Source organism: Cinclus cinclus, chromosome 6 (genome assembly GCF_963662255.1).
Source record: "Cinclus cinclus chromosome 6, bCinCin1.1, whole genome shotgun sequence".
Taxonomy (NCBI): domain Eukaryota; kingdom Metazoa; phylum Chordata; class Aves; order Passeriformes; family Cinclidae; genus Cinclus; species Cinclus cinclus.
Genome location: NC_085051.1, coordinates 46,212,781 through 46,228,092, shown reverse-complemented (window position 1 = coordinate 46,228,092; position 15,312 = coordinate 46,212,781). Strand labels below are relative to the sequence as shown.

Here is a 15,312-nt window from a genome sequence, read left to right as displayed (position 1 = left end):
TCATTATCAAAGCACTTACTTGGCAGAAATACGAAAACATGAACAGTGTTCACACTGTTGAAAACTAAGCCCTGCAAGAAAAGACACTACCCAAAACCACTTGAACGATATAGCGTGCTTTAGTAGGCCCATTAGGATGCAGACATTTGATTCTTCCTAATTTTCTCCTAAATACTTTGATGAAAAAATCCCAGAATTTTAAAATGCTTTCCTGTTATTCCAGGAACTAAACTTTGTAAGTGAACTTACAAATGCTTATTTTATGGATGTATCTGAAATTAACATGTGAGTTCTATTTTTTTTCCGAGTTCTAATTAATTAGTCTTTAATCAGTGATGCTGGTGAAATGATTTGTTGCAACTCAGTGTGTTCAATCTTCCTCAGCCACTACCAATACACTATTTACATCTCACACATTGAACTTACTACTTAAGGCAAATATCCTTAGGAAATCAGGCATACAAAATCATTCTTTAATACCTTTGTTTCATCTGGACAGAAGAGGGAATGATGAAATAAAAAGGCTTGTGCAATTATTACAAAAATATAGGCAGGAGGAAAGACTACCAAGGCCTTTTCATTATTTCAGATTTTTATTAGGTATCAGCAAACAACCAAGAGTGAGCATTTGTAAATTCTCCACTGCAACGATGTAAGACACAGTGATTAGAAAACCAAACCAGACTTCATTGCGGTCGGTGCTGTTAAAAGTTGACTGTTTAAAATTATTCCACAATATAACATAATGTATTGTGCTACATTAGCTTAGTTAGCTCTATTCCTGCATAGCATAATATGTTTAGAAGAAATAGTGAATTGTGAGTGATATAAAGACCTTACCTGTAAAGGGCTATAGAAATAACAAAAAAAGTCATGTGGATTCAAAATTTCTTCTGTACAATATACAGTGTGAAAATGGTTTCAATACTCTAAATCTTCATGGACAAAGATGGTGTTAGGTAGCACTTTGGAAGAATATTTGTCATCTAAGAATACTTGCCTTCTATTAGAAGTGATCTGACCTACTAAAAGAAAGGCTTTTGCCCTGGCTTTGGAGTTAAAATGTCCCTGATGGTGAGTGGGTTTTGTTGCCTTAAAGTAAGTATTTTAAAATAAAGACAATTGTAAAAGTACATCCTCTCATTCAAAAAGAGCCCCCTTATTTTTTAAATGGGTGCAAATAGTAAATTAAGGCAGATATTGTCATGTGTTTACAAATGTTCAAAAGATGAGCAGGTGAATCTCTATCAGCTGCAAAGCCATTTCAATTACCATTTTTCCATGGTCCTTGTTACAGCTTGTCCTGACAGCTGACAATAGCTTCTTTGGGATTCTGTCTGGTTTTTAATTTATGGCCATTTGAAAAAGTGATAGTCACTAGCTTTGGAACAGGTGGTACGGTGAGGGTCATGGACCCAAAGATTTACCAGAGGGCTAAGAAATGCTATGACACAAATGCAGTCTGTGATGATACTTTGTCATATTACTTGAATGCCTAACCACAAGTTGGTAGGTTACAGTTGCCAGAAATAACTAGTTCTGATGTGACAGCAGTTTTATACTTTATATCTATTAAAGTAATTGACACATCAAACTTTATTTCCTTTAAAATTGTGATATGATAGGATGAACAGCTGGTGATCTCTGGAAAATAAATGGGGTAGCTTTAGCTTGGCCATCCAAACTCATCTCATTTGCTGCAGAATCAAAGCCTGAGCTTCAAAAATTTAGGGATATGCTATGACTAGGTGTGGTCTTTCTGCCATGTGGATTACATTTGATTTAATATAAGATTTATATATGCGTATTTTTGTGAAGATAAATCCATGGATGTTTAACACAATAGCTGGTAGGAAATGTTTGTATTTCACCTCAGACTCAGCAGCTCACTTAAGCTCCAGGATTCCCACCTTCCCCACCAAACCCATGCTATTGCTGTATTTGTTATGCCATGAAAATCCCTTCCTTGAAAAGTGGAAGCTGCTATTCTGCATTTCAGCTCTTTACTCAGAGAGCATTAACTTCCCAGTTTGCTTACTCTGATCAAATCCTAGCTTTGTGGGGGAGTGCCTTTTCTGTCATTCTTGTTCTTCCTGCCAACTGTGCTCCAGTGAACTAGAAAAGTGACTCAAATGGACAAGGCTCTTACACTTGGGGAAGCAGGGCTTCAGTTTATTCCAGCTGCCTGTCAGCTGACAATAGTAAACCAAAGGAGAGGACTGAAGGAGAAACAGCATTTGGAATTTACATTTTCTCTGCAGATTCCGACCTTGTGCACTAATTTATTATACAGTTTGAAAAATATATTTCAAGAGCCATAAACCAACCACAGAATATGATTTAATATGCAGTGTCAATCAGAGCAGTGATGGATATCCGCCTACAAAAAGTCCCTAACTGCAAGTCATATTTTGCCTCAATCTTCAATAGGAATGTGATATTCATCATGGGCACATATGTGATATTCATACATCATGGATGGCAAAGGTAAAATTAGCAGTGGAAATGAAAGTATGAGAATGATGGCAAGTACTTGCTGGTAGAAGAGCATGGAGGAGTGGACCAGAATTCTGGAAGAACTAGTGGATGAAGTAACTGAGGCTTCACTAAATGTTACTGGATTTGTTAACAGAAAATTTTGGAATGCTTCATGCAGTACCTCTACTCAGTGTGAAGAGTTGCATGACAAAGGCAAAGTTGAATTAAAAGTGAGGCCTGGAAACCCTTGAGTGAAAGAAATAAAATCATTTTCAGAAATGCAAGAGCAGGACTGAGTATGGAAATAGCTGGAGAGGACAAAGAGCTGTGGTAGTACTTGATCAGAGCTGCATCTCCATTGTGCATGAGTTGGCCAGGCACAAGATGAGAAATCATCTTGTCTCCATTATCAGCATCATCTCTTGTCAAGAGTGTAGTCTCACCTTTAGTTTTGTAAGCCTACAGATTCTCCTTCCCTCGTGGAATGGTGGTGTTTGTGCTCTACTGGTTGCTTTATATACCCAGAACAGAGGCTGCCATGCCCAGTGAAACTAGCTATGAGGCTGGTCAATAGGACAAGTGAAACCTCAGTGTGCACTAAGGCAGAGGTTTCACTTTGGTTCCTCATGGGCTGGGACTGTGATTCTCTTGTAATCCCGAGTAATGTGGCTGGATGGCAAACCCAGGCTGTGGCTTACACCAGTCAGTGCCGAGGTGACTGCACAGCAGTGTGGCATTGGAAATCTCTGCTGCATTTCCTGGGAGGAGCAGGAAACTTTAATAATAATATATGATACTTGTAAACATGAGAGGAGTATGCATAACCCAAATATGGCTAAGTGGCATTGGCACTGAAGCAAATGAAAACAAGCTAGCTAGGGAAAAATTTGGGAAGGCAATGTGGAAAGGATTCTTAGCACTTGTGGGTTAACACTGTGGAGCAAAAAGTCTTGTCAGAAGGTTGTCCATAACAACAGGGGATAGAAACGAGTAACCTAAGAGGACCTTTCTGATCTGATGTTGATTAAATGGAAAATACCTTACTTTTGCAAGTTTTAGATTAAAAATTAACAATTAATCCACAAAGAAGCATTTGAGAGAAAATGTGATGGGCTTATATGGAATTTAATTATAAAACTTCAGTGATGCTTCAGTTATATTAATCTGTTTGCTTCCAGATCAGTACTAGCAAAAGCTGATTTGTTGAGGTACATTGATGTTATTCTTAGCCCTTTAATAGTTTTCCCCTGAAATACTGCTGTTTGGGCTTCTCTCTTTAGCTGTCAGAAGCTTTTTTTTCTGTAGTTTTCGGTATGTTCAATTTCTTCCAATTTTGTGCAGGGTAAATCAGTATATAGGGAAGTGTTTGTTTTATTTTTCTGAAAGAGCTAGGAGCCCTTTCTTAGCCAATGGTTAGGCTGTGGCTCTTCTGACCTGTGCCTGATGGTGCACAGATGGGAGGGTGTGGGCCCTCCTTTCACACTGAAAATAGCTGTCCCTTAAAGAAGAATCTGCTGGCAGCTGTCCTGGCAGACTGGCAGGTTAACAGCTACCTACAGCTTCTGCCTTGCCTTTCAGAATCCGGGGAGAGGGAGAGTGCATTCCCTCTCCTGCCGGGAGGATTTGCACACTGCCATGAGGATGGCCCTTCCAGAGCAGTGTGCTGAGCCCCAGCAGCAGATGGCAGTTCACATCTGCTTTGCGGGGGAGGAAGTGGTCTGTTTCCTGGGGATGCTATAAAAATATACATTTATTAATGCTGTATTAAAAATAACCTTTTTTTCTTAGAGGTTACTGCAGTGCCAGTGTAGTAAGTGCTGCTGTAGTGTCATAGCAATTTTGAAACAGTGACATTAGTCATAACATATGTATGTACACATTTTTATATGCAGAAGACTCTTTAGCTAAGGGCAAAAGGAATAAAAAAGTGAATAATGTTCTTTAAACTATGAGTTTCTGTTTTATTTTAGTACTGAAAAGATTGGTCATCTTTTATCTAACACTGCAGTTCTGACTTTGAATATTTAATACAGGACTTTTCAGAATATTTGAGAGAAATGCACATGCATAAATGCAAAAAGGTACTTCAGAAGAATATCATTCACTTCTGATTCCTTTTCCATGGTCTCAAAAGTTCAGACTTCAGAAAAGTTTCTGTAGTGCTGTAGTACTGTGTACAAGCATGGACTGCAAATGCTGGCTTTCAACACAGCAGCAATTTAACTAAAGATCTCCAAAGCTCAATTTGAACTCTGACAGTTCTGTTAATTATAGATTTTATTCACAGAGCCTAATACTGGATCTGCAACTCTGGTTTTCCTTTGATACAGGAACTATTCCCCTGACTTCAGATTGATTTCTTCATTAAAACATTTGATCAATTTTTCTAATTACTATTTCCAGAAGCCACATACAACTAGTATGTTCAATGTGGTTGTATAGAAGAACTGTCATTAATGAAAAACAGTTTCTTTAAAAGTCACTGCTTGGTATTTCTAATTGTTTATTCTTTAATTCTATCTGTAGATGACTGATGGACAGAAAAACATTAATTTCCTGACATTTTAGTAGTTTTGCTCGGTGCACAAGCTTTCAGTACCAGGAACCTTCAGGTGTTCTAGACTGGAACCTAGTTTTAGGCAGTGGAGTAAGGACCCTGAATTCCTGGTATCCTCAGTTATTGTGAAAAATCCAGCTTTTCCTCACATAATTGAATATTGACTCACTGGGCTGACTTTGGGGCTCCTCAGTTCAAAACACTCGGTCTGAGGTTTTCTGTTTATCCTTGTATCATTTTCAGAGGATTTGGGGATTTTTTTTCTCCCCTTTTGGATATTGAAACTTCTATGTTACTCCTAGGTTTTGAGTAACAGGAATACAGTTTGCTATACTTCTGACCCTTTGACTCAATACTGGAAAAATAATGGCATCAATAACAAACAGTGCTGTGGAGTCTCTGTATGGAGCACAATGATCCAGTGGTAAACTTGGCCTTGCTTTGAACCCAGGCAGTGTTGAAATGCAACTACAGATTAGACTGATAAAGTGGCAGGATTTCTGTAGGGAAGGCACTGTGATGTGTTTATATCTGTGAACTGTCTACATAGGGGAAGGGGTGAGGGTGTGAATCACAATAGACAAGAACATACCAAATTACAGAAATTACTATGGGCCCATTTCATAAACAGCACTGTGAGAAGCTGTGATCTTCTGCACTTGTTTTCATTACAGGTGTATGTATTATACATCTGGGAAATCCTCGTTTCTGGTTTGTGGAAAAGGTGAGAAGACAATGATGTAGCTTCAGTGCTGGGAGGGAGGGAAAGGAAGATACAGTGGTGCCAATCTTCCAGATGGAGGAAGGTGATCCAAAGAACCTACATGCACTAGCATCACCTCATGGTGTCACACCTGGGACGAAATGTAAAACATTTGCACAAGATGACAAGTATTCCAAGTTTAGGACTGGCCATAATCTGAGGACCAAGGCTTTACTTAATGATTCCTTGATGCCAATGGTGATGCAGTACCTGCCAGAGCTGTAGCCATCTGACTTCTGAAGGGAGAACCATTGTGGGGTTACTGTGTTGGTAGCCACAGCATATAAAATAAGACCCTCATGTAATTTTCAGATGGAGATAAAAAGTTAAATAAGTTCTGGAGTCACTAGCTGCTTCACTTCATCATAAGGTATTTTATTGTTTTCAGTATGCTATAGCGTGCTACAGTCAAATTAGTTCTTGCAATGGGGTCTGGTATGTTTTTAAAATTAAAAAAAAAAATAAATTAAAGCTTGTTGGACATTCACATTAGGTGTAAATCAAAATTACAGCATATTATTGCAAGAACATATTGTCTTAACAGGAAAAGAAGTCCAAGGGTGTAACTTTTTGTTGTGCCTCCTGCCCTGTTGTTGTTGGGCAGGGGAAAGTTTCAAGGTTTGTGAGTGCTGGCCTTTCAGGCACTCAGCTTCATGGTTTCTCACAGACACCTGTAGTTTCCAGCTGGAATAAAAACACCAGGAGAGCAGCTCGGACCTTTTCCACAGGCTTTATTATCGTCCGTGAAGGGGTCAGGCTACAAATCCAAAGATGGGGGATCACACGTGTACTTTTATAGGGTTTGGGGGGATCACAGGTAAACCAATGGAAAACAGGGTTAACACATTTTGGCCAACTACATTATCTTTCTTTGTTTGGGACAACCAGTTATAAAGAACCAAGCCTAACCAATAATATCCTAAAAAGGTAAGAAGAGCTTGCATTTTTCTAACATGAGTCATTCTAAACAAGTAGATTTTCTTATCTCAAAGGAGATTCCAGGGGGCTGTCACAGGATTAATTGCAGAGGGATTCATCTCCTCTACACAAGGGCTTCCATCTCAGTGGAAGGCTACAGTCAACAGTTTTTAAAAGCAACCTTCAAATTTTGAACCTTTCTGCATTCTGGGCTGTGAGCAGTAAGGAACTAAAAGGCAAGCACATCCTTGTAGGAAGGGGGCAGTCATTTCCAGGGGAGTTAGAAGTACACAGATGCACTCCCGACCACATGGGTTCCTTATTTCATGCTGGTGATGTGAAGTTCAGTGAGTGACAAAGCCAAAGTTGTTGTTTTAAAAATCTGTTGCCAAGCAGTGGGTTTTCTCCTAGCAACAAGTGTTTTGCAGCAGGGGAAGCAATTGGATACCTCAGGGGGGTATGTTAGTACTGGGAGAAGGGCAGAGAAATAACAAACTGGGGCTCCAGCAGGGCCCAGAGCACAGGGAGGGTGGGCTGGGCATGGAGGAAGGCGAGCGAGGGGGCGAGGTGGAGAGGGACATGGCACAGGTGATGATCTGTGATAGGCTCTGAACAAAGCGTGGGCTCAAGGCATAGGTTTGTATTTGTTCATCAGCTGCTTTGTTTGATTTAGGGAGTGATCAAATTATTAGCTGGTTGTTCTCATTTAAAGAAGAAAATCCGTACTGAGCTGCTAGGAAGTTTTATTTATCCCATATTTGAAAAAATATGCTTTTTATTTTTCAAAATAATTGCCTTGTTAGAGAAAATAAATGGCTTTTATTCTGTGTTTTGGAAAACAAATTGTGTACCTGTTCAGTTTCTTTTTCAATTACAAAAATGTATTTATTATAACCTTTGCTTGTAAAATGTAGTGTGGTCAATCCAGTTGGTTTTAAACCCTATAATGTGGCCACCCATCAAAATTCCTGCATTAAAATGCAGTCTATGTCTGCAGATACAGAACTATGTTTATTCATCATTGTTCTGGTGGAATGGCTTATTTCTGATGTGCTATGTCACAATCTTTTCATACTTGCAGAAATAGTTACGCACAATGACTCAACATGCATGTGCTTTTGAAAGGAGTTTATAAATGATTTCTTATGCAAAGTCATACTTTGACTAGATGGACATGTTTCAGCACAAAGCCATCAGCTAAAATAGGAGAGCACTGTATAAATAATGTTCTCTTTCTGTTACTCTAAGTAAGTGTAAAATATTGATTATAGACTGCATTTAAAACATGTATTTTTATCATGGAGGTTGGAAAGTATCAGCTGTAGAGTTTTACTTGACTTTCCATGTATCATGGCAAATTCTCATTTTGCCTCACTAACACTTCTGTTTCATTATTATAGCATAGCACTGTCAAGTCTCTGGTAAACCTTCAAGTTTGATAGATCTGTTTAAAAATAGCAGCCACCTTAACACTTGCAAAATAGGCTGAAAAAGCAGCATGTAACAAGGGGCAGTTTTGTGATGCTAAAATTATACTGCATATGGATTTGCGATGCATACATTGCACTCAGAATTTTGTAACTATTTATGGTCATAATCCCTGATTTTTAAGTTTTTAGATAGGATGGGGATGTTTCTAGCATGTCCTTCTGATATCACAGCTTAAAGTTGATAATCTCTTAGGCTGGGACCCACTTAAAAACAGTAAGGTAGTGAACTGGGAAAATGATTGTGAAGCTGAATGTAGTGAGTTCTTTAAATCTTTTGTAGCTTTAAAAAATCATTGTTTTCCACATCTGAATAGTTCTGTCTGCTTATACATTATCAGCTGATAACTTATTGGGCCTCAGCAGATCATCAGCAAAACAGTCCACTGTTTTTCTGTATCCCTGCTCTTATCATGAAAAGCAAAATCAGTCAGTTTTTAATTTTCATATGCTTATAATGTTTTCTTATAGCTATTATTTTTGCAAGGCAAACTTTTAGCTCTGAGGGCTAATTTTTTAGCTACATAAGATCTTTATCATACAGATTTTTAGCAAACAAGTCATGTAACAGACTCACCAGGAAGTCAGGAATGAATTAATATGAAGATCACATCTGGGCACTACTCAAATCTCCATAGTTGAGACTTCTGTCGGTCAAAAGACTGTGTTTCCTAAACATGTGAGAACCTCTGGCACTTTTTGTGGGCTAAGTCAGCCGCGTTTCTTGTCCCTGTTCTCTCCATTTCTCCCATTTCCCAGCTTCCTTCTCTGCAGAGAGAGTTCAGCACCCTCCCTGAAAAAGGCAAGAGTGCAAATGGACTCATGGCCACAGTTCCCCTTTTTTTACTTCTAAATAAATTTCATTGTTTTTGAGAACATCTCCCACTTCTAGTCTATATTTTTCCCAGAGAAAATTAAGATATTCCTCTTGATATCAAGTAGATAAAGGTAAAAATCTCAAGTGGTGCTTCTGTTGAGACTGAGAACTGTTTCTTTTCAGGCATGGTGGAGAAGTAGTCAGACAGTTAAACCTTAGGAAACCTCCAGCTCTCTTGAGACAAAATTTATAGTTACACTGAAGAAATCACTGAAGTGGTCTTTGTAGTGTTACCTTTCTACCCTTTTTTTTCCCCCAGTTGATCCAAATATAGTTTAGTACTTTATGATAAAGCTCTGGTTTGATGAGACATATGATGAGCAATAATAATGACTGTAATTTTTTCAAAGGTAGTTCCACAGGAAAAAATTAATGTTAGCTTCTCATTTGCCTAGGAGCAAATAAAAAAATAACCTTACTAGACTGCTCTAAGTATCTGGTGTTAATAATTTTTTTAAATAGCTATTTTTCAAAATGAAAAATTAGGTATTTACAAATCTTACTCCTATGTTTATTTGTCTAGATATGTGTTTTGCGTTGACTGGTTGGTTAATCATTATGACAGGTTAATTTGCAAAGAGAGAAAGACTGCAGGAAAAAAATATCTTTGCAGTGAAGATTACATTACATGCTTATTTAAGCAATTATGGGTTTATACAATTGCTTATTACATGATGTTGTTCAGGTTCTGAGTCATGATATTTTATTAATAAATGATAGTGCATTTTCTAACTGGAAATTTTATTTGGAGACTGTAATGCTCCATTTGGAAATCCAAAGTAATTTGAATGTTTTCCTTTTGAAACAAGCTTACATTTTTCTAACGAACAAATGGGCCCTGTTTGACTGAGCATTGTAAAAACAATCCTTGGAGAGATTTGGGTGAAATGAGCGAAGAATAGCAGTTTTGTATGTGAGGCAATGTAAAATGAAGTGCAAAGGGAATGACTGAGGGAGAAAACACATGTAAAATCATTGCCCAACAAGAGGGAGACTTTGTGACTCTGGATGGGTGAGGAAAGAATTGGCAAGATCTGGAAAATAACTTGTGGCAAAAGTAGGAAGCACTTTCCTCCCCATTTTGATTAATTCCTAGAGAGTTTTGATCTGTTAGGATGTGAAGTTTGTGTAGAACCTGTCTGGAGTGACAACAGTACCTCTCTATCCAAGGCAGCACAGTGTTACACAGCGTTGCTCTTTTAGAAAGCCCCTTTGGAGAACCCCTGGAGGCTCTCGGGATTGCAAAATCCCTTTTACTCCCAGCTCTGGCTGGGCACTGTGAAGGGCTGTTGACCTTTCCATGAGCAGAGAGCATCTGAGCTCCACAGATCTTTGAGTATTGTTGATTATTCAAAGTGACTGGCATAAATATCAGTGGACTGGAGTCATGAAGCACTGGTTTCATTGGTTGTGATGGTGGCACAAAAAAAATGTCTCTCTGTTTCTTCAGAGATTCTCTTTACTCTCTGCCTGTGCCATTTCTCATTAGAGTTCTCTCTTGGAGTGTTTTGAGTTACAAAATCAACCCCTAAAATGTAGAACTGGCTAAAAGAAAAGCAAGGTATGCCTAGAGAGTTTACAACGTACAGACATCCTAACCAGAGAGGAAGTGAAAGCTTTAACACACTTAGGGGAGATCAGTGATTTGACAGGAAAAAAAAAAACAACCTCAAAGGAATCCCAAAATTCTCAGCAAACCAAACATGGAGTAAAGTAATAAGCAACATTTGTACCGAGCTGCAAAATGAAGAAGTCTGCACACATTAGAGGCTTTTATATCTGTGTTAGGAGCAAATGTCATACATTTATTATTCTTTCATGTGAAAGAGATGCAATAGCAGGAAAGAGCTTGCTTTCTCCTGCAGATGCAAACAATTGTCTTAAACACCACTGTCAACTGCTACAGCATTCTGAAATGTAGAAAGAACAAATAGGTCACATTAGATTTCTGTAATTCCTTTGGAACTTACTGGTTTATTATATTTTGTTGAATGGATGTTTTCCTACTGACACTTCTTGTTATTTACACAAATTATTATATAGCACTTTTTCTAATTGATACAGGTTCCAAAATCCCTCTCATATTGTATAATTTTAAATATTTATAGAGAGGATTTACAGAAAAGGCATTCTGCTTAGGTTTTAAAGTAACATGGCAAGTCTTAAGGTGTGATCCATGTCACTTAGGTACCCCTCTGTGTTTCTGCAGAGCTGATGTGTTGGTCAGCCCCATCTCCAGCCATAAAACAAGAGACATAACATTATTCTGCAGATAAATTTTGTCTGTACATCTGCTGCTAAATAGTTGAAGGCCAGAACTAGTAGCTTCAAGATTTTGTTTCCAGTTAGAAAGCAGAGGAATATACGCAGTGAAGGACTGGGATAATTTGTACTGATTTCTGGGAAGTCTGAGAGGAGTTTTGGTTTGGAAAGGGGGTTAATTGGGTGGGTTTTGTTGGTGTTGGTTTTACTGGTTTAGGTTTTTTTCCTGAAGAGTTAATACAGAAAGCAAGCGTATGCTGACAGCTGGTAAACTGAAATTATTTTTCTTAGATGAGTGTTGGTGTGAGGTCACCAAAGGATATTGCTGCGTGATAGACTTGCCTGCTCCTTCTGCCTGTGCTGAATTGAGCAAAGTCAGGCAAGGGCTGCAAATAATTTGAAATGTTCTGTGCCTCAGAATTGTAAGGAAGTCATCCAAGAAGGGGATTTACAAATTGGACACTTAGAATGCATGACATCTGACCATCATTCTGAGGGAGTTAATGAATCAGAGGGTATTTTGTATCCTTTCTCTTAGATCACTCGAGTTCAGCCCACAGCTGCAGTGATCAAATGTCAGTATCCTTTTAATGCTCTGCATGAAACAAGTCTAATTTTCTATTGGTTCTTTGGTAGCAAAGCTTGTTGTCCCAGACCTACGACCTAGTCCTGAGGCAGGAGTCTTCATGTCATCCCAGGCTAAGACACCAGTGAAAGACTGACTTGCAGGAGGCACTCCCTTGGGAAAGCTGTGTCTCCAAACCATGAGGGGACAGGATGTAACCTCATTGTCCATGCAAGAGTGGTTCCTTCACTACTGCTAAATGCTAATTTCAACACTAATGCATGTATTCTTAGGAAAGTATAACAGCAGGCAAACTGCCAGTATTTGCTCTAGTTCTGTCTCCTGGAAAATCTCAACTATCCTTTTTGCCATGCAGAATAGGGCAGATGTGACGTAATATGTGTCTCTTCCTATGAACAAGCTTATATCTGCAAAATTTGGTTTTTCTTTGGTGTTGAAAATAACAGCTTGTATCCTTAGCAAGCAGGGAAAATGGTCTGACATATTTAAGGAAAAAAGTATTAGCAGTATTCAAATCATTCACATATTTAATTAGTATAAAATATACATATCTGCCTCCCCAAAAAGCAAGGCTTATGAAAATAGAGACTCTTATCTTGGAAAATAAGAACACTTAAATTTTATTGAGGTTAGATGCACTGCAGCAACACCAGCTTTGTGTATTCCATCTCCTTGTTTCATTGTTTTGTAGTTTCACATCTGATACCTACCAGTCACTGACAATCACTTCACTGCTGAGAAAAAAAAAGCACTGACCCTGAGAGTTATCCAGTTTTTGTATTGGAAGTACTGTTCACTTGCTCTGAAAATGCTGACTCAATTGACGGCTCAAAAAAAGTCCAAACCCAGAAAAGCCCTCTAGCACCTTTATGTGAGAACATCTGCCAGGCTGATAGAAATTAGCCTGCATTGCATTTATTTATTCACTTGCCAGTACTGTTCAGCACTCTTTATGTGGTTCAACAGAGCAGGGTGTGCTCAGTTGTTCGTAGGACAGAGTTAACAGTCTTCCCAAGCTGAAAGTCAGCCAGGTGGGTGCAATTTCAGAAATGTATGGTGGATAATTCAGGGGCTGCTTAGAATGTCAATACTTTCTAATCATCGGTGCTTAGGTTAATAAGGATTTGAGGGACAGATGTACAGAGAGAAGATAAATTGTGGTCCAAGGAGAGGGGGCTGGGAGGGCAGAAGTCACAAGGCCTCTGTAAACATGTGATTGGGATGCCTCTCTGCAAAACAAAGATTTGTGGTCCATATGTGTTTTGCAATGCAGAAACACAATATAAAAATGCATAATATTGTAAGGATTATTATAATCCCAAAATAAAGCTCTCCTATTGGGTCATTCCATTACTTTTCTGCCACAGTAACATAGCTGAATGTGATGGATGGAGATTTCCATGGCCTCATTCAGCCCATGTCCTAGTGGGTTTGGACGTGCTCTGGATCATGTAGTGCTGAATTGGATCCCATCTTGCAGAGGAAAGTAGAGGATCTGTTAGAAGGATGCTCATGAGGAAGTTCTGTGCCTGCTGGTCCTTTGTGCATTAGTGGGGCAGTATCAGTCCCTGTTCCTGTTCCACAGATTAAATCAAGCACTGTGGTTGTTGCCCACTGAGCTGAGCTCAGTCTTGTTACAGCAATGTTGCCCGAGTGCTGCTGGTGCCGTGTATGGTCTCAAGTGTTATAGACCATGAGTTGGGTGCTGAGATGCCCAGGAAGGATGTGAAAATTTAAGGGTACACCCCTTAGGATTGCAGATAACAGGAGCTTGTGCAAAAGGCTTGGTACTTCCTGCTTCTTGGCAAATAGGTGGAGTTATTTAGTCTTTCTTTCCTGTCGAAAGCCACTTGACTTTGTTGGTGTGGAGTAGCTTGCTCCAGTCCTGCGTCAGGTAATTTCTTTTCTTAAATTTAAAAAATAAATAAAAATTCCATAGTCTAACACTTTGATCCCAAGAGCTGCGTACCCTTATTTCACTGCAGTGATCTTGTTTGAGCTTCAGGAAAACCCTACTGGCCAATCTCAGCAATTTTCCCTTTGTTTTCTTGCAGGCTCTGATACTTCATCAGCTTGGGCGCTATAGCTTGGCAGAGAAGATTCTCAGAGATGCTGTCCAGGTGAACTCCACAGCTCATGAGGTCTGGAACAGCCTGGGAGAGGTGCTGCAGGCTCAAGGCAATGATGATGCCGCGACCGAGTGCTTCCTGACGGCACTGGAGCTGGAAGCCAGCAGTCCCGTGGTCCCTTTTACCATCATTCCCAGAGTCCTGTGAGAGGGCATCTCCATCAACTGATTTTTGGTCTTGACTTCTGGGTGAGCAAACCCAGTGTATGAGACTGCCTGGTAACTGGTTAGTTTGAGAAACTTTAAAGCTACAGGTAACAAGCTCCACTCTTTTGTGGGAAAGTGGCCAAAGCAGGGAGGTACCAACATATGTTAATGTCAGACTGTCAGGGTGGTGAGCCAGAGCCAAATCACTCATATCGCCTGCAGTTTTGCCCTGGTAGTTTTAAAACATTGTTATATTCATGGATGATGTGCCATATTTTGTTAGTGAAACTTGAGTGTTACATAAAATTATAATGGAATCAGCTACCAATTGTAGAGTAAGTTAAGTGGCAGAGCAGACTATTTTTAACAAAGCTGTTAATAAAACTGTTCTCTTCCTGCCTCTCAACCTCTTTTGGCCCAAAGTCAAAATGTGAATTTTCTGTTTCCATCTCTATTTTAGTCCAGGCCAGAAAATCAGTTGAGTTCTTGTTTTTAGTTGTTAATAACTGTGATGTGTGGCTAACTGTTATCTAGAGCAAAGGCTGAGTACAAGAATATTTATATTTTACCAATGTATGCCTGTTACAAAAAATATATTAGTTATTTAAGTTTAACTTTTTTATGTGAATTCAGAGTTTATTTATCAATGGAAATATGTAAAAAGAAGCCTCAAATGGAATATTTACCGACATTCCTTATACATGAACCCACACTTGGCTAAATGGGAAGATTATGTTAATAATAAAATGATTTTTAAATGGAACTTTTCCTGTGTCCTAATTAAGAATCTGGGGGAAATAGATGGCTTGTGAGCACTTTTTTATGAGGTGGCTGGCTGGCCTTGAAGATGAACAACACCAAAATTAAATCTTCTGAGGCCAGTCTAGAAAAAAGAAGCTGCTATTCTCTTTGCCAATGGTACTGTTATCTTAGATTTCAGGTTTCCTTAAATCTTCACAACTCCTTTATTATTCCTTCCACTCCAGCTCTTGATGAAGGTAGATTACACTGCCTTTACATAATACATGGACATTTACATACACCTTGGTAGTGCTTGGGAAAAGCATGTTAAATATTTATACAATATTCTTTGAGGTTTTTTACTGTCT

At 38.9% G+C, this 15,312-nt stretch overlaps 1 protein-coding gene across 4 annotated transcripts in view; it reads left to right on the top strand.

Annotated features, from left to right (window-relative positions):
- The window catches only part of TTC7B (tetratricopeptide repeat domain 7B), a 119,602-nt gene extending 104,718 nt beyond the window's left edge, over positions 1-14,884 (top strand). For all 4 annotated transcript variants that reach the window (XM_062495463.1, XM_062495462.1, XM_062495465.1 and 1 more), the window contains one exon: positions 13,983-14,884. In XM_062495463.1, the coding sequence (XP_062351447.1) occupies positions 13,983-14,204 (222 nt within the window). In that variant the 3' untranslated portion in view covers positions 14,205-14,884. The remainder of the gene's footprint in view (positions 1-13,982) is intronic.
- Positions 14,885-15,312: the final 428 nt, after the last annotated feature.